The 25,429-nt window shown below is 43.3% G+C and overlaps 1 protein-coding gene across 1 annotated transcript; it reads right to left on the reverse strand.

Annotated features, from left to right (window-relative positions):
• Positions 1–954: 954 nt before the first annotated feature.
• On the reverse strand, positions 955–25,429 carry CFAP161 (cilia and flagella associated protein 161). Its single transcript, XM_069766192.1, has 7 exons — positions 25,285–25,429; positions 18,553–18,642; positions 14,354–14,592; positions 8,102–8,183; positions 7,302–7,460; positions 3,767–3,840; positions 955–1,226 (listed from the first exon to the last, which is right to left on the reverse strand). Exons 1-7 carry the CDS (start codon positions 25,420–25,422, stop codon positions 1,046–1,048), a joined length of 963 nt encoding a protein of 320 aa, XP_069622293.1. The 5' UTR covers positions 25,423–25,429; the 3' UTR covers positions 955–1,045.

Consider the following 25,429-nt stretch of genomic DNA (forward strand, 5'->3'; position numbering starts at 1 on the left):
ATCTGTGTATGGGCTCCTTAATATCTACATGTTTTAATAAGAATAAGTCTTCCTGCCATCTTGCGTTCTAGCAGCTAACACACATTTCCACTGGCACTTTAAACATGTTTTGGGTGAGACCATACAGGCGGCTTCCTGTGGTCAGAGTCTCAGCCATGTGTGGAGAACTGTGAGGCCTCACCCTTTTATCAACACAACACCTTTCTATTTTTATAGCATTTAATATATTTCCATCAGAATTCTGTATTTCATACTCAATATAAAATACACAATGCTAATAGTTTTCAAAAGAGGTTGGTGTGACGCTAGTCACTACTCACGGACTAGCCGTGAGGCAGCGTGGTCAAAAGATCCAAGGTCAGAATACAGGAGGGTACGTCATAAACCAAAGGAAGAGACAAAGGTGTAGTCAGGTAACGGCCCAAGGTCAAAATACCATGAGAATAGCGGATCAGAGCAGAAGGGGTTAAACAGACATATTCAGAACGAAGTCCAAGGTCAGGCAACAAAAGATCTACAAACAGATCGCAATGCACAGAGAGACAAACCATACAGTAGCTGAATGTACGTCTGGCAGAAGTCTGGGAGTAACAGCCCAGTTAAGAAGCCTGGCAATCACCTAGTCTCAGATTGGATGGCCGAGCTGTCCATCAACACACTCAAAGCTCAGCACGCCTCTGCACCAGACTGGACACTGAGCTGTCAATTAACGTACTAACAGCTTTGGCACGCCTCTGTACCAGATTGAAAGGCTGAGCCATCAGCAACTGCATCTCAGACACAATGAGGGGTGGAATTGTGACAGTTAGTATGGCCCAAAAAACTTGTGCCTTTCATTTACGAGGCGGATGGTTGGACATTTCCTTGTGAACTCATGTTATGTGCCTGTAGAGTTTGTAAGTTGCAGTTTAGTTTTGCAGGGATTGGGTGGGTCAATAACAAAGATTTATTAACTTTTATCATTTTTAGTCTTTTTTTTATTGCAAATAGACTTGTACCTAGTTAACCAGCTACAAGCCACTGATGAATATGGTAGTTCTGGAGCTTAACAGCCATGCTTGCTTCCACTCACACCTTCGCTTGGTGGTTTAGGCCTGTCGAACATTGTGCTTGTGTCATCACTTGGGTTTCCAGTAACAATAATCCAATGATTTTCATTCTCTTCAACTCTGTGTCCATTTAGGCGTGTGTGTGCAGTGATTTCACATTCCTTACCAAATAATGTCCTGAAAAATACATAATAAGAAATATTAGGTGTACTGCATTAAAGAGATAAAAAGTAGACTAGTGTTACACTTACCATACTTGTGTTTTATGTGACCTTCCCAGATTCTAAAATCTATATTACACAGAATACATGTGGTTAAATGTCACTTTCCTGTAGCTAAGCTCAATTCTGCATGTGGGCAACCTGATCCAATAAAAGCAACATACTGTACACCTTTACAATGATTTTTTTTATTGTACATTTTTTTATTAAATACATATTTAGGCAACTTTCTAAATCAGTCTTCAGTCTCTAGAACTTTTGTAAAACTAACAGAAATCGGTCAGAGCTCCTTCTACTCATCCATCCCTTCTCCCAGCATTAGAGACAGCAGTCTGGAGGGGCTGGTACACAGATTTGCAGTGCAGAGAGGTAAGGGTGTGGAGAGTATCATGGAAAACAGAAAATAGGCTATCAACAAAGAGGTAAGCACATGGAGAGGTAAGTTGAGTTTTGGAGCCGTTTGGATGCAGGAAAGGAAGTCTAGCACAAGATGAAATACAGCAAGAGAAGAAGAGAGCAGCACCTTGGATACACACAGACTTGACGTCTTGCCTATATTACAGGGAGAGACATTGCCACTAGAGAAATATCTGAAACTTGGACATAGCTACAAATTGTGTACCAGAGACTTTAAGCTAAAATAAAGGAATAAAGATTGCAGATAAACTAAAAATGTCAAAATCATGTTTTCCATATTAAAAGTGTCCGTAGTCTTTAAAGGGAATTGGTCACTCAATACATGCTGCCCAAACTATGGGAGGCTTACCCCCCCTCCCCCCTTCCGGGGCCTATAGGAAGAGATAAAGGAAGAGGCCTTACTAGTCCAGCACTGTCCCCAATCGGTTTCTTCCCACTCCACTGTAGGTGGCTGACAGCATCCCCAAGAACATTTTTGGCTGCAATTATACAGACAGGCTCTGATTCAGGTGGAACGCCCGCCAGTGCCGTGGGGTACTCGTTACCGGGTCCGATACTTAAAGGGGATGTGTTGCGGTGGCGGCGACACGGCACCGGTGGGCCCAAGTAAAAGGGAAGGTCTTTATAGGGGTTTGAATAAAGTTTGCTCGTGACGCCACCTGTGGTACTCGATCAGGGGTGACCAACGCTGCTTAAAGGGTCCGCTGGGGTGATGATATGGCAGCTGGAATGGTATGGCTTCCGACAGGTGAAGCTGTGTCCCCAGGGCTCCCGCTGTGTTTGGAAAGGATGGTGTGGTTCCGGAAAGAAACGGAGGACACGGGGTTGCAGTCTCTTTACCTCTTTACTGAAGGGTTCAGGCATCCACAGTCCAGGGTACAGGTTCACAGGTGTCGATGATCCGGCCAGCTTGGAAGCAAATCTGGAATCCCCCTTACCAGGTGGGGTTGGAAGCTTTCCCTCTAGCGCTGTGGTGTTGTAGTCCCTTGCTGCCTTAGGCCTCTCACAAGGTCCTCACGTTTTCTCTCTGTCCCCCTTTAGGTAGGACACTACCCGTACGACAGGTATCTTGAGTCTTTTTACAGGATCTGTATCACGACCCGGGCTCTATTTGCTACTGTGTCCTCAGGTGTCAATGGTGGACAGGTAACTTGCAATCTGCTGTCTGCCGGTTTCTGCCGTGGGGCATAGAGTTACCCCCACAACCTCGGTCTTCCGGCTACCGGTATCTGCGCTCAGCGTGGAGGAAGCCCAGTTGCAGCTTCTCTCTCCAGCTCTTCACTCTCCTGTTTTTCTTTCCTCCCTCACACTCTCTACAGCTTGTTCTGTCCTTTTCTTTCCAGGAGCTGCAGAACTCGGTCTGCATGGCCCCTGCTTTTCTCACAGGAGCTGCAGCACTTCTCGTGGCTGCACGACCCGTCCTTTCTCTGTCTCTCTCACAGACTCCTCTCAATGACTGACTACTTTCCCTCCAGCCAGAATATATACAGGAGAGCCACCCACAAGCTGGATCAGAGCTCCCCCTTCTAGCCTGGAGTAAGAACATGTTGCATATTTGTGAATACCTGATAAAAGGAATCCTTCCTCGCTTCCAAGCTTTACATCACTCTCCCTGTGAGGAAAGCAATGCCACTGTAACAACCAGGAACCTGGGGTGTTACACATGCTACCCATGATTTGAGCAGCACAAATTGAGTAAAAAATGTCCTTTAAGTTTTCACACTGGACAAGCTAGACAGACAAAAGAAGTATTTATACCATAGTGAAAAGGAGCGCATACACTAAAGCCATAGGTTTGATAAAGAAATAATCATACCTAGCACAAATAGTATGGCGATATAGGATACTATATTATCATTTATTATTCATATAGTACAAAGAGCACCAGAACACATCATTAGACATGATCAATACTCAGAAATTGCAAGTTATAGCCTTCCAAAGGAAACATGGAGACATGTACAGAACATCAATACACTGTATTTGTTACAGGTGTTTCTATGATATGAAAGTGGAGAAAACAAAGAAATAATAAATTCAGGCCAAATTACTGCCATTGCCATGTTCTGCTTGGCTTACCATAGTGTATACTTCCTAAGGACGGCCAGGCACTGATTGGTTTTACTGTGAACTATAAGGACTTTGTTGTTTGCCTAAAACAGAAAAAATAGTTTTATTTAAATGATCACTATATAAAACTACATATATTCTGTATAAACAAAATACAGAATAAAACAAACAAGCCCACCTTGGATTCTGACCTACCACACCCTCACCAAATTCAACAATTAATACTAAGAGAGCTTTCATTAAAAAATATTTTTCATACCCACTAATCTATGGACTAGGTCCACCATAGTGCTGTCATTTTGTAATGCTGTTGTGTTAAAGCTCAGTCTTGCCCAGGTAATAATTGCATCACCTGTGCAATGCAAAGGAAATCCTGAAAACATGACCTGTTGGTGGGCCTTGAGGACTGGAGTTGGGGACCTCTGGTTTAGGGATTCCTACTTACAAAGAACATGTGTGCTATGCTACACTAATCTTCAAATCATATCTGGTGATTGAGCCTCCAGGAATATTCAGCCATGAAAACCCAATTCATGAAGCTCCGGGTAAACTTGTTCTGATTCCAGAAGTGCTCAGCAATAAAGGCTAAAAACAGATATTGTACTCAGCACCCTACAGCCCAGTTCTCTGGACTTATGTAGGCTGCAGCTTCATTTTGAGCTTCAGAAGTTGTTACTGACATTGAGAAATATCTTGGATTTGTGGTGAACTGATTTATAGGACCTGGGCTGTTCTATTATAGCTGTACTAAGCTATCTCGCTCTGTCCCAAAGACGTCAGAATCAACGGCACTGCAGATGCCAGCCGCTCCTAATCTCCTCTTCACTGTGATCATTCATTGTTGAGAAAAAAGTGGCTTTGGACCCCGATTCTACTGATCATTTGGAATGTCAGCAGTGGGGTCCCCAGTGATCAGACATATATCATCTACACTGCAAACAGGAGGCTAAAATCCCTTTAAAATACTATTTATACAATCAGAAAATGGTGGTAAAAAGAACGGATTAAAAATAATGCCCCCTCTCCCATGATCCTGCCTCTGACCAGAGAACACCTAAGCTATAGAGTAGCGTTGTGCTCCTGTGACCCTCGAGTAGATGTGAGATGGCCTCTGACCAGAGAACACCTAAGGTACAGAGTAGCGTTGTGCTCCTGTGACCCTCGAGTAGTTGTGAGATGGCCTCTGACCAGAGAACACCTAAACTACAGAGTAGTGTTGTGCTCCTGTGACCCTCGAGTAGTAGTGAGATGGCCTCTGACCAGAGAACACCTAAGCTATAGAGTAGTGTTGTGCTCCTGTGACCCTCGAGTAGTTGTGAGATGGCCTCTGACCAGAGAACACCTAAACTACAGAGTAGTGTTGTGCTCCTGTGACCCTCGAGTAGTAGTGAGATGGCCTCTGACCAGAGAACACCTAAGCTATAGAGTAGTGTTGTGCTCCTGTGACCCTCGAGTAGTTGTGAGATGGCCTCTGACCAGAGAACACCTAAGGTACAGAATAGCGTTGTGCTCCTGTGACCCTCGAGTAGTTGTGAGATGGCCTCTGACCAGAGAACACCTAAACTACAGAGTAGTGTTGTGCTCCTGTGACCCTCGAGTAGTAGTAGTGAGATGACCAGACTGAAGGTCAGCAATGGCAGTATGCCAGACACACTTGGCGCAAGCTTTCACACTAATGCTCATCCTTGGGGGCCGGGGTACTCTTCACCCACTCCTACTAAAAAGACAGAGACGTTTGCAGAGCCCTTCCCAGGTGCCAATAGTTGGGTGGCTGGGAACACTGGCCACAGTTGGGTCAAATGCACCAATAAACTCTACTGGTAAGACAGAAACTAGCCTAACAAACAAACTTGGAAAGTCAGGATGCATAAAACAAGGACGTAGGAACCAGAGAGCACCATACATCATAGCCAGAGCCAGACCAAAGAAACACTCAACAAAGAACTACAACTGTACCACTGAAGCGCAACTGAATAATCAGCGGTGAGCAAGAGGATATGGCAGGTTTAAACATCCCTCTCATGGATCACCTGACACCGCTAAGGTAACGCCCAATCTCCACAATCTGGAGAGAGAGGAAGGCACGAGGAGGGAGGAGAGAAAGGAACCTACCAGCACATACCTGAGCTAGGAGACATAGTGTCCCATGTCTCCTGGCAACAGCTGACACTGAGGAACGTGACATCCTGGGAGCACTGAATAGCGTCAGCGCTGGCAGCAATTGAGTCCTGCCTTCCAACCACAGCATGCCCTGAGGCAGGTCTCCTGGAACCGAGAACACAAGCAATACGTGTCCTCCTGCCAGCACCGCCCCCTAGAGGTGACACCCTACTTGTCGCAACCAGAGAGCCTCCAGAGGCAACCACCGGGGAACCGGAGTGCGCCCAGAAGTAGGAGAAGTAGGAGAGGCAAGCTTGTTTACCTCCTGGCAGATGAAAGCTCCATATCATGGTATTATTACTAGTAGGGTTGAGTGAATATGTTCGGAATCGGTCACCAAATCTGAATTTGCCATATTCATGCCATATTGTGCCGAATTTATGTTTGATGATCGTTTCTACTCCCATTTACTCCAATAACGTTCGGTTGTGTTCAGCGAATATTGCAAATACAGTATTCGCCACCGATCATAATCGGAACCCAATTTTGAAAAATTTGCTCAACTCTAATCACTAGTAGTACTAATGGCAGATTATATTGACACAACTCTTTGTATAGTTTCAGTGTAGAATAAAAGCTTACACTATTGTCACCTCATGTGCACCCAGAACGTTAAAGAAAGAAAATAATAATAAAAGGAATAGTTATACTATAAACCTGACCATAGACACTAGAGAGCTGCTGGCTGGACAAACACTTGTTCGACTGACAGGTATCTCTACCGACTCAGACGAGGGCTCCTATGTGCTCTATAAGAGACCTGCTGCCTGAATCATCAGGCAGCGACTTACCCCACACCGAACAAAAGGATCTGGAGATTGAATCCAACCACCAAATCCGTATGTTACCCAAAATAATCTGTTGGGGGACAGTTGAGAAGTCCCCATACACCCTAAATGGTCAACCAATCCTGCAGAAATCGACAGGTTAAGGTAATTTTATCAAATCTTAACGGGGACCTTAAGTGCAATGTCAAATTCTCTGCAACTGAACATCCGTCCTACATACATGCGCATGGGTTGTTTCTGCAACAGACACGTGGATTTCTGCAAGCTTCATTCAGCTGGATGTGGCAGATGCCGAAATTTGTGTGGTAAATCTGTCTAATGTGAATTTAACCTATGACTCCAAAACAAAACTGTAATTTAACTGCTAAAATATGTCTGCTGCTAATAAAAACTATTATAATGTTAATTATATTCATCTGGAATGTGTAAGATATTTTATTTTCATGACTATAGTGCGCCCTCTTCTGGTGGCACAAAAAACAAGGGTCTTATGTGGCACAACGGTGCTGTTGAGTACTAAAGTGGCCACATGCCAATGATTTGGCATATCCTGATGTAGTGCGGTAACAAATATAAATGAGGATTTGTACACATACCGGAGCAGGCAGGCCTTCGTGTTCTAGCCTGAGCTGCGGGTCCAAGTACACAACCTGCCAGCAGGTCTCATATGAGTGCTGGTCCGTCAGACTGACGTCTTGCAAATAAGACTTCTTACTGCTCTTCACAAAGGATTTACGGTCACTTGTCAGATATAACTGGCAAAAAAGAAACATGGCGGATTACTAATAGGTGGACACAAATATGATTCATTGTGATGCTCTGCTAATATATAATGTACATTATTTAATTAGCTGAAGATTACCAGAACATGTACAGTATAAAATGGCAGGATAGTGGTGGGATCTTAAATGTGCAGTGATATATACTGCTAGAAAGATCTGCAAGAAAGTCAGGTGACAACCCGTGGCAGCTGTATTAGTGGCTATATAGCTTGTCCCTTAATGACGTAAGGCAGATCTGTCAACAGATTTCACGTTACAAATTGCAGATATTATTAAATAGATTTAAGACCTGATGAGGCTGGTATACTTACTTTGAAAATCTGATTAAAATTTGCTGTGAATTCCTGATATTCAAATAAACAGGACTTGTAGAATATTTATTCTAACAGTTGTTGGGGAAAATGTTGACAAAGGATTATACAGCCATTCAAACCTAAATTTTCAAAGTAAGCACACCAGCTTCATTAGGTCTATATGATCTATTCAATAATGTCTACCATGTGACAGATTTAAATTTGTACTGATAAAAGAATACAATATATGGTGATGATTAATTACATTAATATTGATCCAGCAGGGCTAAGACGGCATCAGATATCACTGGAATCACTTACATGGCCCATGAATTCTTCTGCTGTCCTCAAGGCAAAATTCTGTCCATAGCACAAAGGTTCTCCAGGTTCACTACCGTCAACACTGTCACACAATACAAATATGTACTCAGCCACATTACAGAACCCAATGATAAACTTTATAGAGTACTTTGAGAGCGAGCGTCGCTTTTACTGGGTTCTGTATATGAGTCATTACGGATAAGAAGAGATACCCTTTGCCTGCTGGCTGATATACTAAAGAAGAACCAAGCAAGCAGGTGGCACAGACCCGGCAAGATATGAGGGGCAACAAACAAGGCAATTGCATGGGGCTTGGGGAACCCCAGACTCAGGACTGAGCGCCCCTCCGTGTCAACACTGAGAAATATTGAGGGTATACCAGCAGTTGCAGTCTTCTCTGGTCCTACTCTGCCCTACAATGGTAAGATCTGTCTGCTTGTAGTCCAGGGCCCACATTCTATAAAATGGGCCAAAATGTTTGATAACGGTCTGAATAAGAACAACACTCAAATTACACTCTACAAGACTCTATCTGTAGTCTTTATGTACAGTCATGGCCAAAAGTATTGACATCCCTGCAATTCTGTCAGATAATACTCGGTTTCTTTCTGAAAATGATTGCAATCACAAATTCTTTGTTATTATTATCTTCATTTAATTTGTCTTAAATGAAAAAACACAAAAAGAATTGTCCTAAAGCCAAATTGAATATAATTCCACACCAAACATAAAAAAGGGGGTGGACAAAATATTGGCACCATTCGAAAAATCATGTGATGCTTCTCTAATTTGTGTAATTAACAGCACCTGTAACTTACCTGTGGCACCTAACAGGTGTTGGCAATAACTACCGTATATACTCGAGTATAAGCAGAGATTTTCAGCCCATTTTTTTGGGCTGAAAGTCCCCCTTTCAGCTTATACTCGAGTCATATACCCGGGGGTCGGCAGGTGAGGGGGAGCGGGGGCTGTGTAGTCATACTTACCTGCTGCGGCGCGGTCCCTGCAGTCCCTGGCTTCCCCGGCGCTGCAGATTCTTCCTGTACTGAGTGGTCACATGGCACCGCTCATTACAGAAATTAATAGGCGGCTCCACCTCCCATAGAGGAGGAGCCGCATATTCATTGCTGTAAATGATCGGTAACTGTGACCGCTCAATTACAGGAAGAAGCTGCAGCGCCGGGGAAGCCAGAGACTGCAGGGACCGTGCCGGGAGCAGGTAAGTATACGGGGAGCGCAGCGCTGCGCGATATTTACCTGCTCCTCGCTCGGGTGCGGCTCCGTCTCCAACGTCCTCTGGCAGTGACGCTCAGGTCAGAGGGCGCTGTGACATTGTCAGTGCGTGCCCTCTGCTGAGCGTAAGTGCTGGAGACGGAGCCGCACGAAGAGCAGGTAAATATTGAAAGCGCCGGCGTCCTGAGCAAGAGAGGTGAGTATGATTTTTTTTATTGCAGCACCAGCAGCATTCTATATGGCACAGCTTGCTAAGGAGCATCTATGGGGCCATAATCAAAGGTGCAGAGCATATATATATATGGGGCACAGCTTTATAAGGAGCATCTATGGGGCCATAATCAAAGGTGCAGAGCATATATATATATGGGGCACAGCTTTATAAGGAGCATCTATGGGGCCATAATCAAAGGTGCAGAGCATATATATATACAGATAGGGCCAGAAATATTTGGACAGTGACACAAGTTTTGTTATTTTAGCTGTTTACAAAAACATGTTCAGAAATACAATTATATATATAATATGGGCTGAAAGTGCACACTCCCAGCTGCAATATGATAGTTTCCACATCCAAATCGGAGAAAGGGTTTAGGAATCATAGCTCTGTAATGCATAGCGTCCTCTTTTTCAAGGGACCAAAAGTAATTGGACAATAGACTCTAAGGGCTGCAATTAACTCTGAAGGCGTCTCCCTCGTTAACCTGTAATCAATGAAGTAGTTAAAAGGTCAGGGGTGGATTCCAGGTGTGTGGTTTTGCATTTGGAAGCTGTTGCTGTGAGCAGACAACATGCGGTCAAAGGAACTCTCAATTGAGGTGAAGCAGAACATCCTGAGGCTGAAAAAATGCATCAGAGAGATAGCAGACATGCTTGGAGTAGCAAAATCAACAGTTGGGTACATTCTGAGAAAAAAGGAATTGACTGGTGAGCTTGGGAACTCAAAAAGGCCTGGGCGTCCACGGATGACAACAGTGGTGGATGATCGCCGCATACTTAATTTGGTGAAGAAGAACCCGTTCACAACATCAACTGAAGTCCAGAACACTCTCAGTGAAGTAGGTGTATCTGTCTCTAAGTCAACAGTAAAGAGAAGACTCCATGACAGTAAATACAAAGGGTTCACATCTAGATGCAAACCATTCATCAATACCAAAAATAGACAGGCCAGAGTTAAATTTGCAGAAAAACACCTCAAGAAGCCAGCTCAGTTCTGGAAAAGTATTCTATGGACAGATGAGACAAAGATCAACCTGTACCAGAATGATGGGAAGAAAAAAGTTTGGAGAAGAAAGGGAACGGCACATGATCCAAGGCACACCACATCCTCTGTAAAACATGGTGGAGGCAACGTGATGGCATGGGCATGCATGGCTTTCAATGGCACTGGGTCACTTGTGTTTATTGATGACATAAGAGCAGACAAGAGTAGCCGGATGAATTCTGAAGTGTACCGGGATATAATTTCAGCCCAGATTCAGCCAAATGCTGCAAAGTTGATTGGACGGCGCTTAATAGTACAGATGGACAATGACCCCAAGCATACATCCAAAGCTACCCAGGAGTTCATGAGTGCCAAAAAGTGGCACATTCTGCAATGGCCAAGTCAATCTCCAGATCTAAACACAATTGAGCATGCATTTCACTTGCTCAAATCCAGACTTAAGACGGAAAGACCCACAAACAAGCAAGACCTGAAGGCTAAGGCTGTAAAGGCCTGGCAAAGCATTAAGAAGGAGGAAACCCAGCGTTTGGTGATGTCCATGGGTTCCAGACTTAAGGCAGTGATTGCCTCCAAAGGATTTGCAACAAAATATTGAAAATAAAAATATTTTGTTTGGGTTATGTTTATTTGTCCAATTACTTTTGACCTCCTAAAATGTGGAGTGTTTGTAAAGAAATGTGTACAATTCCTACATTTTCTATCAGATATTTTTGTTCAACCCTTCAAATTAAACGTTACAATCTGCACTTGAATTCTGTTGTAGAGGTTTCATTTCAAATCCAATGTGGTGGCATGCAGAGCCCAACTCGCGAAAATTGTGTCACTGTCCAAATATTTCTGGCCCTAACTGTATGGGGCACAGCTTGATAAGGAGCATCTATGGGGCCATAATCAACGGTGCAGAGCAATATATATGGGGCACAGCTTTATAATGAGCATCTATGGGGCCATAATCAATGGTGCAGAGCATATATATATATATATATATATATGGGGCACAGCTTTATAAGGAGCATCTATGGGGCCATAATCAACGGTGCAGAGCAATATATATATGGCACAGCTTTCTATGGAGCATCTATGGGGCCATAATGAACGGTGAAGAGGATTGTATATAGCACAGTTGTATATGGAGCATCTATGGGGCAATAATGAACGGTATGGAGCATCTATTTTTATTTTTGAAATTTACCAGTAGCTGCTGCATTTCCTACCCTAGGCTTATTCTCGAGTCAATAAGTTTTCCCAGTTTTTTGTGGCAAAATTAGGGGGGTCGGCTTATACTCGGGTCGGCTTATACTCGAGTATATACGGTAAATCATACTTGCAGCCAGTTGACATGGATTAAAATTGACTCAACCTCTGTCCTGTGTCCTTGTGTGTACCACATTGAGCATGGAGAAAAGAAAGAAGACCAAAGAACGGTCTGAGGACTTGAGAAACCAAATTGTGAGGAAGCATGAGCAATCTCAAGGCTACAAGTCCATCTCCAAAGACCTGAATGTTCCTGTGTCTACCGTGCGCAGTGTCATCAAGAAGTTTAAAGCCCATGGCACTGTGGCTAACCTCCCTAGATGTGGACGGAAAAGAAAAATTGACAAGAGATTTCAACGCAAGATTGTGCGGATGTTGGATAAAGAACCTCGACTAACATCCAAACAAGTTCAAGCTGCCCTGCAGTCCGAGGGTACAACAGTGTCAACCCGTACTATCCGTCGGCATCTGAATGAAAAGAGACTGTATGGTATGAGACCCAGGAAGACCCCACTTCTTACCCCGAGACATAAAAAAAGCCAGGCTGGAGTTTGCCAAAACTTACCTGAAAAAGCCTAAAACGTTTTGGAAGAATGTTCTCTGGTCAGAAGAGACAAAAGTAGAGCTTTTTGGGCAAAGGCATCAACATAAGAGTTTACAGGAGAAAAAAGAGACAAAGAAAAGAACACGGTCCCTACACTCAAACATGGCGGAGGTTCCCTGATGTTTTGTGGCTGCTTTGCTGCCTCTGGCACTGGACTGCTTGACCGTGTGCATGGCATTATGAAGTCTGAAGACTACCAACAAATTTTGCAGCATAATGTAGGGCCCAGCGTGAGAAAGCTGGGTCTCCCTCAGAGGTCATGGGTCTTCCAGCAGGACAATGACCCAAAACACACTTCAAAAAGCACTAGAAAATGGTTTGAGAGAAAGCACTGGAGACTTCTAAGGTGGCCAGCAATGAGTCCAGACCTGAATCCCATAGAACACCTGTGGAGAGATCTAAAAATGGCAGTTTGGAGAAGGCACCCTTCAAATATCAGGGACCTGGAGCAGTTTGCCAAAGAAGAATGGTCTAAAATTCCAGCAGAGCTTTATAAGAAACTCATTGATGGTTACTGGAAGCGGTTGGTTGCAGTTATTTTGGCTAAAGGTTGTGCAACCAAGTATTAGGCTGAGGATGCCAATACTTTTGTCTGGCCCATTTTTGGAGTTTTGTGTGAAATGATAAATGTTTTGCTTTTTGCTTCATTCTCTTTTGTGTTTTTTCATTTAAGACAAATTAAATGAAGATAATAATACCAAATAATTTGTGTTTGCAATCATTTTCAGGAAGAAAATGAGTATTATCTGACAGAATTGCAGGGATGTCAATACTTTTGGCCATGACTGCATTGTCATGCATACTACATGCGGGTGTAACCACAGTGGGTCCAGGGGTTGCAGTCGCTCCTTGTCCCAGGGGCTTAGGGAGCCTAAACGGTCCCTTTGATTAAGGACCTGTGATATTTAGAGGCCCGTTGGAGATTTCACAGTGAGGTCCATGAGACTAAAGGTGTATTCCCATCTCCAAGATCTTATCCCAAAATGTAGTAGTGTAATATTAATGATATTAGAAAATACCTCCAATTAGCAATGCAGTATAGTTCTTCTGATTCACTATGTTGCTTACCCCATGTACAGGGCACTGCAGTAGCTTAGGTATTATTCATGGTTACAGCCACTCATATAGTGACAGTTAGTTAGTTAGTTGTTGGTGGTCGTAACCATGGATACCTAAGCTACCGCCACATGGGTATAAGTGTCACAGCAAATCTACACTACATTTCTAATTTGAGGTATTTGCTAATATTATTACACCTACTACATATTGGGATAGGATCTTGGAGATGAGAATACCCCTTTAGGTTTCTCTACTATATGTATACAATTAGCATTGGCTCTGTATACAACCTCAATAAAACCCAATAGTCTCTCCTTTAGGCCGGGATCACACTACCATAGAATACGGACGAGTGCTATTCAAGGAAACATCGCACAGCACTCGGACCAGTGTTAATCTATGGGGCAGCTCACATCACCGTATTTTTTCTCAGGTGTATTCGACGTGCATGTAAAATCGAAGCATGCTGCGACTGTGCGCGTATATCGTCCCAGACTCGCCAATGCAAGTTTATGGGTGCGATAAAAACTGGGACACCACACGGACCATCAGGGCGACTTGCGAGAAATACGCACACATTTTCCTCATTTCAGCCCATTGAGCCATTACGGTAATTTCAACGAGGAAAATCAGTGAGAAATGTAAAGCCATACACATGTCATACGGATACATAGGTCCAAGAAAATCGCATCATCTCATTGTAAACGCATTACACAAGGATGACCATACGGAGAACACTTGTGCGACTCTCAGCAGGGATACTTGGACCGTTAAGTGTGACCCCGGCATTACAAGGTCAAACATGACAATAAGTAGTTATATACATGTGAAATGATAGAAGTAGGTCATAATTAAAGTAAATTAGAAAGATGCCGACCTTGTAATAATGAAGGCATTCCTGCCGCAGGGTTTCACATTTCCGCTGGCACTGACTCCGCACGGTGCCGTCAGCTGGCTCCTCACATGGATGGCACTTTCCTCTGGGTTTACGGTGAGAGTATAGTTACCGTGTACTGGAGATGGATTACTGAGCGACTGCTCGCTGTTTTCTGGATTAAGTAGCATGACCACATCTCCAAAATGAAGCAGTCCGTCATTAGAAACGGAAAGCTCTGCCTGATGCATTGGAAGAGAAATTCATGATTGAGTAAGGAGACCAGAAGCAAAGAGACATTGCTAAATGTATTCACCGGCATTACACATATAAAATGTGATTAGTAATGTGATTTATCCACAATTCTGCCACAAAACATTTTGAAACGTCCCTTTTTTGCGCAACCCGTAGCAGCTTTTGCTGCTTTTATGCCAGTTTTGGCCAACCTCCTGCTGTCTCAAACTCAAAAATATTTCCCGGATCCGCACATTCCTTGACCACGAAACCATAAAAACACTAGTGCACGCCCTTATCATCTCCCGCCTTGACTACTGCAACCTCCTACTCTCTGGCCTCCCCTCTAGCACTCTGGCACCACTCCAATCCATCCTACACTCTGCTGCCCGACTAATCCACCTGTCTCCCCAGCTATTCCGCAGCCTCTTCCCTATGCCAAGCCCTTCACTGGCTTCCTATCATCCAGAGACTCTAGTTCAAAGCCCTTACTATGACATACAAAGCCATCCACAACCAGTCTCCTCCATACATTTGTGACATGGTCTCCCGGTAATTACCTCACAAGATCTCCTTCTCTACTCCCCTCTTATCTCTTCCTCCCACAAACGCATCCAAGACTTCTCCTGTGCTTCCCCCATTCTCTGGAACTCTCTACCCCAACACATCAGACTCTCGCCTACCATAGAAACCTTCAAAAAGAACCTGAAGACTCACCTCTTCCGACAAGCTTACAGCCTGCAGTGATCCCCAACCTACTGAACCGCTGCACTATCAGCTCTACGCTCTCCTAGTGTATCCTCACCCATCCCTTGCAGACTGTGAGCCCTTGCGTGCAGGGTCCTCCCTCCTCCTGTACCTGTTAGTGCCTTGTTTTTTGTTCATTTTTATTGTATTTGTCTATATTTGCCCCCTTTTTCACATGTAAAGCGCCATGGAATAAATGGCGCTATAAAAAATGTATAATAATAACAATAATAATAACCTCACCTACTGTTTTAAAGCCAGGAGGAATATGTGGCCAAGCATGCAAGCAAGCAAGTCGATTTTTGGGAAATTTCTACAGCTTTTTGACATCACATGCTATTGTGATGTCATTTTTCCAGGACGTTGCCATCCTGCTTATCAAAAAAAAAAAAAAAAATAACTGCACTGCACCTTTTTCATTTAGGTGTAATGTTTTGGCATTTTTTCATAACTTTACATAAAAAAATCATATATGAAGAGGTCAAAATAACATGTTTTTAAAGAAGACCAACGTCAATCTCGTTCATACCTTGAATGACAAATGGAGGAGCATTGGCTAATATTGGGCTTTATCTACACAGCACCCATATCAAGCAAAGCTTTAATGTTCGGGAAGTAGACGACTATTAATTATAATCGGCTACAAAATACAAAATGAGCAGAAAAGACAAGCAAAAACAACAGACATTTTCCATCTAGTTACTTATTAGACGCTGCATATCTGCAGCACTTCATGCTTCTTATCCTCATACTCTTTAGTGATACAAAATATTATTTTGTAACCATTTGTAAAGCAGATTTGGCTTTTGTACTGGGATAAAAAAAACAATATTTTCTGACAAAGAATACACTGTAGTAACTGCGACATAAAATGCTATTTATCATCATAAAATATTTTGCAACCTTTCTTTCATCTACTGATTTCAATAATTTGTGCATTAAACATTCTACAAGTCCAATTTTGTAGCCATTTGTGACACAAAATACACAGTTGTAATGTTATGGCACAAAACAGTATTAATAATAATCTTTATTTTTATATAGCGCTAACATATTCCGCAGCGCTTTACAGTTTTTGCACACATTATCATCACTGTCCCCGATGGGGCTCACAATCTAGAATCCCTATCAGTATGTCTTTGGAATGTGGGAGGAAACCGGAGTGCCCGGAGGAAACCCACGCAAACACGGAGAGAACATACAAACTCTTTGCAGATGTTGTCCTGGGTGGGATTAGAACCCAGGACCCCAGCGCTGCAAGGCTGCAGTGCTAACCACTGCGCCACCGTGCTGCCCCCTGTGACACAATGGGGCTAATTTACTAAGCTATGTGAGCCGGACATCTGGACTACATGGTGGTACAAAGATGGCTTCAGCAGGGTCTTTCGGTACGCCCCCAGCTGTCATGACCATCCTTTGGTCCCCAGATGAAGTAGGGTCGTAATGCGTCAGAATCTGAGGGGTAGGCTGATGTGTACTTTCTACTGTTGACTGGTATGTTTTATTACAGTGTATATGTATACACTTCATATCTTCTATTTGACTTCATTTTTGTGCCAAATCTCCAGCTCTTTTGTATCTTTACAATATTCCAGCCTGATTTCTAGAGCTTGCCTCACCCAATAAGTGTCCTAGACTTAAAAAAATATCTCTAACCTATCCACAATGGAGGTATTTTGATTTGTGACTGCAATCAACACAGTCCGCAACCAAAAAATGGACATGTGGCTTACAGCACTATAGACTTTACTGGATACGTGTTCTATCAGTGAAAATAACAACATGTACATTATTCACGGACATCAAAATGAGGCCTTAGCACATGAGCCCGCTCCATACACCCACACCCAATGTCCTATGTCTGGACGGGGTTAAGGCTACGCTCATATATTCAGTATTTGGTCAGTATTTTACCTCAGTATTTGTAAGTCAAAACCAGGAGGGAACAATTAGAGGAAAAGTATAATAGAAACACGTCACCACTTCTGTATTTATCACCCACTCCTGGTTTTGGCTTACAGATACTGAGGTAAAAAACTCACCAAATACTGAATGGGTGAACATGGTCTAACAGACGAAATATTGATAAATACACTGATGCCACGTGCACACGTTCAGTATTTTACCTCAGTATTTGTAAGTCAAAACCAAGAGAGGATCAGTCAGATGTAAAGTGTAATAGAAACACGTCAGCACTTCTGTTTTTTTCATCCACTCCTGGTTTTGGCTTACATATACTGAGGTAAAATACTGACCAAATACTGAACTTGTGAACATGGCATAACAGATGAAATAATGTTAAATACACTGATGCCACATTCACACGTTCAGTATTTGGTCAGTATTTTACCTCAGTATCTGTAAGCCAAAACCAGGAGTGGGTGATAAATACAGAAGTGGTGACATGTTTTGTATTATACTTTTCCTCTGACTGTTCCTCTCCTGGTTTTAACTTACAAATACTGAGGTAAAATACTGATCGTGTGAACAGCAAACGGCAATCAGTTCTGATGAAGGTCCAATTACTAGACCAAAACATTAACAACTATAAGGATTGCCAATAAAATATTGTCTCACTGCAATTTTTGAGTGTCAAGCTCTTATTTACTTCATAGTGGAAACATCGTCGTAAGGAAGCACTCCTCCAATCAAAGTTTTATCCCCTTAATATATTGCAGTCTTCATATTATACAGCACTGTGCACTTACAATTGCTCAGTTTGCCTTTCTACCCAGATAAAGCTTCTCTTTCCATATCTATGTAGAAACAGGAAGCCTCTTGTCCTTGCAGAAATCAATTCCCTGTTCAACTCCTGCCCCAGCTGCTCCCTTCAACCCCCCCTGCCAGTGATTCTTGCAGTGATTTATGACTTATACAGTGAAAATTGACCCCCTGTTTCTACATAGAGCTTAGAAGGATTCAGCGAGTCAGTTTTTAATCACGTGATGTCATAGACCTAGTGGAAAACAGAATTATCTGGGTAGAAAGACAAAATGTGCAATTGTAAATGCACAGTGTCATATAATATGATGACTTCAACATAATAAAAATGTAACAATTTTGATGGGAAAGCTTCTTTAATAATGTAATCAAATATAAGTCCAAACATGGAAGACATGGAATGTTTCTCCTAGGCTTTTCGTTTACATTTCACTCCTGGAGTGAACGGGGCCTAATTATTTATAGCAAATACATAAACATGTTCTATATCCATTTCTTACCTTTTTTAAAAGATTTTTCTTAAGATTGCTTGATTTCTGTATTAGGAGTTCTCCTTTTTCTCTTTTTTCTAAGAAATCTTTTAAAAGATCCTACATGAGAAAAACACAATTTATAGCTGTCATTATTTATCAGACATAGCCTAAAATGTAAGCACATATAGTAGTGCTCAGCATTAATATGAGTTACCTTTTTTTAGATTGAGTCTAACATTATAGATGTAAGAGACTGCAGCTACAGGGGTATCGGTCGTTCCCCTACAGTCCATCATCATGGGATTTATACATTCATGTGGGATGGTCCATAATGGAGATCTAAACTATATGCTCAGGAAACAGTGGCAATGTGACACTAGCCACAGTCTGGATGAATGCCTAGGGCCTTATAAAGAAAACAACACTTACGACAATACATAGTTTATTTAAGGTGGCCCCCTATATAGTATAGGCTGCAAGGGTCCATGTAATCTCCGATTCAATGTTCCAGAGCATGCTCAATAAATGCACATAAAAAAGAAGCTGCAACGTGCAATGTTACAATCAACAGAACAAAAAGGTCCAAAATACTGCATGTAACTTTATCAAAGAGAGAAAAAAAAAAGCGAGATTAGGGACGCTCAACACTATCACAGTCTGAATGGCGTCACAGACAACTGGCTTTTATATAAATGCTTTGACCAGGCGGTTCTTCTAATGAGGCAGCACCCATTAGGGTAGATGTAGGATTGCAAGTGTACTTGGGTCAGTTGTTCTGATAAACACCTATACATACAATCCATACAGTAAGGCTTATATGCATTAGACATCAAGAACACCAATAATACAAAGAATGCATGCTAAAATCACACTTACATTTTTATTAATGTATACAAAGAACACAGGTATAGAAAAAAAAGATAGAACGAATGAGACACTACAGGTAATGGATAAAAGACGGGGACATCAAAGAGCAAAAAATTAATCCAAAGTGGGAACCTTGGCGAATAGGTAATATATTATATTTCAAAAAGAGATATACCTAATTGTGAATAGCAGAAAGGTAGAGACAGGCGGATGATTTAGGAAGTAAGGCAAACAAACATATCTATCAAAGTAAGCCTCCAAAAGAGCACCTCCATCTATATTAAAGCCATATGGCAACCACCCACAGTAAATAAGCACATGTCTCCAAAGGTTAGACACGGTAGAGAAAAGGGGCCCACTGCACCCGACGCGCGTTCGGAGGAAATGTGGTATCTCATTCTTTCCATGTTTTTTTTACTATAACTGTGTTTTTTTTATATACATTAATAAACAGTTTAAATGTGATTTTAATGATTTGCATTCTTTCTATTATTGGTGTTCCAGATGTTCTCATATTCTAAGATGTTCCTCACCAACTATATGGCATGATTCTCTATAAAATCACAATAGCCAAACCATAGTGTAAAATCAATAACTAGTCTTTATTCGACTGCAATGACTTGTATAAGTAGAGCCTGCGCCCCCATACCGCTCTTTGAGCCTTTTTCACACAAGAGCAGTATCATGCTGAAAATTTGTAGCTGCACGTCTGGGTTGTGCAGACTATAAATATTCTCTTATTTCCATATAGTCTTTTACCCTTTTTTGCATAAAAATAGGGGTAACATGTGATTAATGTTAGGTATATCTGCATTGCTAGATTTAGATGGTGCTCCCTTCCGATCCACTCTTTATATCACAAGCACGTAAAGTGATGTTATGAGACATAGTAAAGGGGATCAGCCAGCAGGATGTCACACCCCAAAATATTTATATCCGCATGGATCTCTTTCGAACACAAGTCCAGCAATTCCTATGCATGTCCAGTCCATTTCTGCTTCACTGGGAAATCAGCCTTTGAAAGGCAAATGAGGCTGTAGATCTGAAGCCTCTGTCACTCCAGCTCTATTCCTCACCCAGCTCCACCTCTTCCTGCTTGAATGATGTCTCTTTTGCCTGAAGTCACACAGCACAGAGGCTGACAGTCAAGCAGGAGGAGGTGGCGTTGTGCGGGTAATAGAGCTGGAGTGACAGAGGCTTCAGATATACCATATTCCTTAAGCCTCATTTGCATATCAATTCAAGTGCTAATTTCTCATTAAAAAAGAAATGGACTGGCCATGTAAAGGTATAGCTGGACTTGTGTGTGTAAGGGCAACATGCGTATACAAATAGTTTCAGGTGTGAAATCCTGCTGACAGATTCCCTCTGTTGCAGGATTGTATTGTGTTACTAGTAGCAGTAAGGTCCGCCTATTCCTATGCTTCCATTCATCTGCACTAATTTCACTTGGATGAGCGGAAGCTATTTTTTTTCAGCTGAGATTTTCTGCCACGGACTCTGCAATGTGTGAACAATTTCCGTTTAAACCATGGCAGTCCAGATGTTATGGTGGGCTAATAGGGTCAGAGTCATTGGATAGTGTTAATCCAAAGAACTAGGCATTCATAGATATGAGATATTAGGAAATGTATTTGTAGTCCAACAGTGAGTGTACAACGTTTCGGTCACTGGCTCTGACCTTCATCAGAAACAAAGATGGATTTTGCAGAGAGACGTGGATGAACCTGAGATATAATGCTATAGGAGCACCCAGGATGGCTGCAGTGATGAGAGAGCCGTGCGCCTGATGAAGGTCAGAGGCAATGACCCAAACGTTGTACATTCACTTCTGGATTGCAAATACATTTACTACTATCTCATATCAACATCAGGGTCTAGTTCTTTGGATTTGCAATGTGTGAACAGCCATTTACATAGCGTCTCGCATGGCTGTGCAATGTCTCTGGGGGAATTCCCTTGCTAGAGAAAGGCGAAACGCCCCTGAAGTGTCACACGGGTGTGCGAGACGCTCATTCTACCGTCCACCTCCAGCTCACAGTGTCTCAGCATGTCCTCGAAGATCCAAAGGAAGCTGGGACTGGAGCCTGGTGGAAAATGCTGCTCACGAAACGATGACTATGGTGCCAGCACATGTGTATCAATGTGATACATGTACTTACTAAATGCACATGAAGAATTTGTGACCATTATGAATACAGCCAGTAAACACGTTATGTGTCTTTCATAGAAAACGACCTAATGTTTAAATCAGGTTTTTGTTTTGAGTATCATATTTAAAAAAAAAATGTTTTCAATGTTTTTTTTTGTTCCCAAATCATAATCTTTATTAAAAATAAAAATCAGAAATGTTGGATTTTTCACACTGTCAGCAGAGGAGGTGCATTAATCTGGATGCATTAGTATGGAGGGAATGCCTGATGTGTCAATACTGAATGGGGGTAAGGTGGGACCCCCTGGACGTAGTAACCCTGCCTATACAGGAGGTACACATCTTCAGGGTGCATTGTGTGGGGAAGCGTTGGGTGTCATTTTATTGGTAATGTGGGCTCTGAGTGTCACTACTGTGTGGGGTGCGGGGCCGGATGTGGCTCTCATGGTAAGAAAGGTTGGGGACCCCCGCCCTGATGCATAGAGGATGTGGAAGGTTGTCTGTGCCCTGGTAAATAAATCCTATCCTGGGCAGAATACTTTTTCTCTTCCATTGTGTCAATTCCATAATATCTTCATTTTTAACTGTTGGCAGAAAAATCATCCCCAATTACAGTGTGCAGAATTATTAGGCAAGTTGTATTTTGAAGGATTATTTTTATTATTGATCAGTTACTATGTTCTCAATCAACCCAAAAGACTCATAAATATCAAAGCTTAATATTTTTGGAAGTTGGAGAGGGTTTTTTTTTAGATTTGGCTATAGGATATCTGTTTGTGCAGCTATTACTGTGCAGAATTATTAGGCAACTTAATAAAAACTAAATATATTCCCATCTCACTTGTTTATTTTCGCCAGGTAAACCAATATAACTGCACAAAATTTAGAAATAAACATTTCTGACATGCAAAAACAAAACCCCCAAAAATTAGTGACCAGTATAGTCACTTTTCTTTATGATGACACTCTGCAGCCTCCATCCATAGATTCTGTCAGTTGATTGATCTGTTTATGATCAACATTGCCTGCAGCAGCCACCACAGCCTCCCAGACACTGTTCTGAGAGGTGGTCTGTTTTCCCTCCCTGTAGAGCTCACATTTTATGAGGTACCACAGGTTCTCTATGGGGTTTAGACCAGGTGAACAAGGAGGCCATGTCATTATGTTTTCTTCTTTGAGACCTTTACTGGCCAGCCACGCTGTGGAGTCATTGGAGGCATGTGATGGAGCATTGTCCTGCATGAAAATCATGTTTTTCTTTAATGATACCAACTTCTTCCTGTACCACTGCTTGAAGAAGTTGTCTTCCAGAAACTGGCAGTAGGTCTGGGAGTTGAGCTTCACTTCATCCTCAACCCGAAAAGGTCCCACAAGTTCATCTGTGATGATACCAGCCCATACCAGTACCCCACCTCCACCTTGCTGGTGTCTGAGTCGGAGTGGAGCTCTCTGCCCTTTACTGATCCAGCCTCTGGCCCATCAGGAGTCACTCTCATTTCATCAGTCCATAAAACCTTTGAAAATTCAGTCTTAAGATATTTCTTGGCCCAGTCTTGAAGTTTTATCTTCTGTTTCTTGTTCACAGGTGGTCGTTTGTCAGCCTTCCTTACCTTGGCCATGTCCCTGAGTATCGCACACCTTGTGCTTTTTGTTACTCCAGTAACGTTGCAGCTCTGAAATATGGCAAAACTGGTGGCAAATGGCATCTTGGCAGCTTCGCGCTTGATTTTCCTCAATTCATGGGCAGTTATTTTGCGCCATTTTTGCTCAACACGCTTCTTGCGACCCTGTTGACTATTTGCCATGAAACGCTTGATTGTTCGGTGATCACGCTTCAAAAGTTTGGCAATTTCAACACTGCTGCATCCCTCTGCAAGACATCTCACAATTTTTGGACTTTTCAGAGCCCGTCAAATCTGTCTTCTGACCCATTTTGCCAAAGGAAAGGAAAGTGGCTTAATAATTAAGCACACCTTATATAGGGTTTTAATGTCATTAGACAACACCCCTCCTCATTACAGAGATGCACATCACCTGATTTACTTAATTGGTGGTTGGCTCTCAAGCCTGAACAGCTTGGAGTAGGACAACATGTATAAAAAGTATCATGTGATCAAAATACAACTTGCCTAATAATTCTGCACACAGTGTATATGTAGAGAACCTGTCATCGCATAGTTATAGCATTGCCTGTCCCAGCCCTGATGATATCTGACCACCAGGGGACCCATCAGACACCGCACCTCCTCATAAGTCATCCACCACTTACATCAGTGAACCCACCCCCCACAAAAGTCATTCACCCCCCACATCAGTTACCGCACTCCCCCACATCAGTCATCCACCACTTACATCAGTGACCCCATCCCCCACATCAGTCATTCACCCCCACATCATTCACCGCACCCCCCACATCAGTCATTCACCACTTACATCAGTGACCCCACCCCCCACATCAGTCATTCACCCCACCCCCCACATCAGTCATTCACCGCCACATCAGTTACCGCACCCCCCCCCCACATCAGTCATTCACCCCCGCATAAGTCACCCACCACTTACATCAATGACCCCACCCCCCACATCGGTTACCCCACCACTTACACAAGTGACCCCACATCAGTCATTCACCCCCACATCAGTCATTCACCACTTACATCAATGACCCCACCGCCCACATCGGTTACCCCACCACTTACACAAGTGACCCCACACCTTACATCAGTCATTCAACCCCCACATCATTCACTGCACCCCCACATCAGTCATTCACTGCACCCCCACATCAGTCATCCACCACTTACATCAGTGACCCCACTCCCCACATCAGTCATTCACCCTCACATCATTCACCGCACCCCCCACATTAGTCATTCACCCCCACATCAGTCATTCACCACTTACATCAGTGACCCCACCCCCCACATCAGTCATTCACCCCCCACATCAGTTACCGCACTCCCCCACATCAGTCATTCACCCCCCACATCAGTTACCGCACTCCCCCACATCAGTCATTCACCCCCACATCATTCACCGCACCCCCCACATCAGTCATTCACCACTTACATCAGTGACCCCACCCCCCACATCAGTCATTCACCCCCCACATCAGTCATTCACCCCCCACATCAGTCATTCACCCCCACATCATTCACCGCACCCCCCACATCAGTCATTCACCACTTACATCAGTGACCCCACCCCCCACATCAGTCATTCACCCCCCACATCAGTTACCGCACCCCCCCCTACATCAGTCATTCACCCCCGCATAAGTCACCCACCACTTACATCAATGACCCCACCCCCCACATCGGTTACCCCACCACTTACACAAGTGACCCCACGCCTTACATCAGTCATTCACCCCCCCCCCACACATCATTCACTGCACCCCCACATCAGTCATTCACTGCACCCCCACATCAGTCATCCACCACTTACATCAATGACCTCCCCTCACATCGGTTACCCCACCACTACATCAGTCACTGCTCCCCCCCCCCCCCCCATGGGTAACCCTACCCCCCACATCAGTCACCCCCATATTAGTCACATTGTCACCCCACAGACAATAGTGGCTGGTGTATGCCACACTGGGCCATTTCACATGAAGGTGGCTGCATTGTGAGGAGACTGCTCCGCACTGGTGCTGCATACATTTCTCTCAGGATCAGTGGTACCCAGCACAGCTAATCATCCATGTTGTTACAGATACACCAGTCATCGTCCGTCACCTCGTCCAGGGACACGTCCTCATTCCAATTCCCGACCCGCACTGAGGGGTTGAAGGTGCGGACGCTCATGCTGATGGTCGCCCGGGCTCCTGTCGTCTGTGTACTGCGGCTGCTATGGGAACGTAAGTGTGTTGTCATGCTGCTA

The sequence above is a fragment of the Ranitomeya imitator genome, chromosome 4, assembly GCF_032444005.1.
Source record: "Ranitomeya imitator isolate aRanImi1 chromosome 4, aRanImi1.pri, whole genome shotgun sequence".
NCBI classification, from domain to species: domain Eukaryota; kingdom Metazoa; phylum Chordata; class Amphibia; order Anura; family Dendrobatidae; genus Ranitomeya; species Ranitomeya imitator.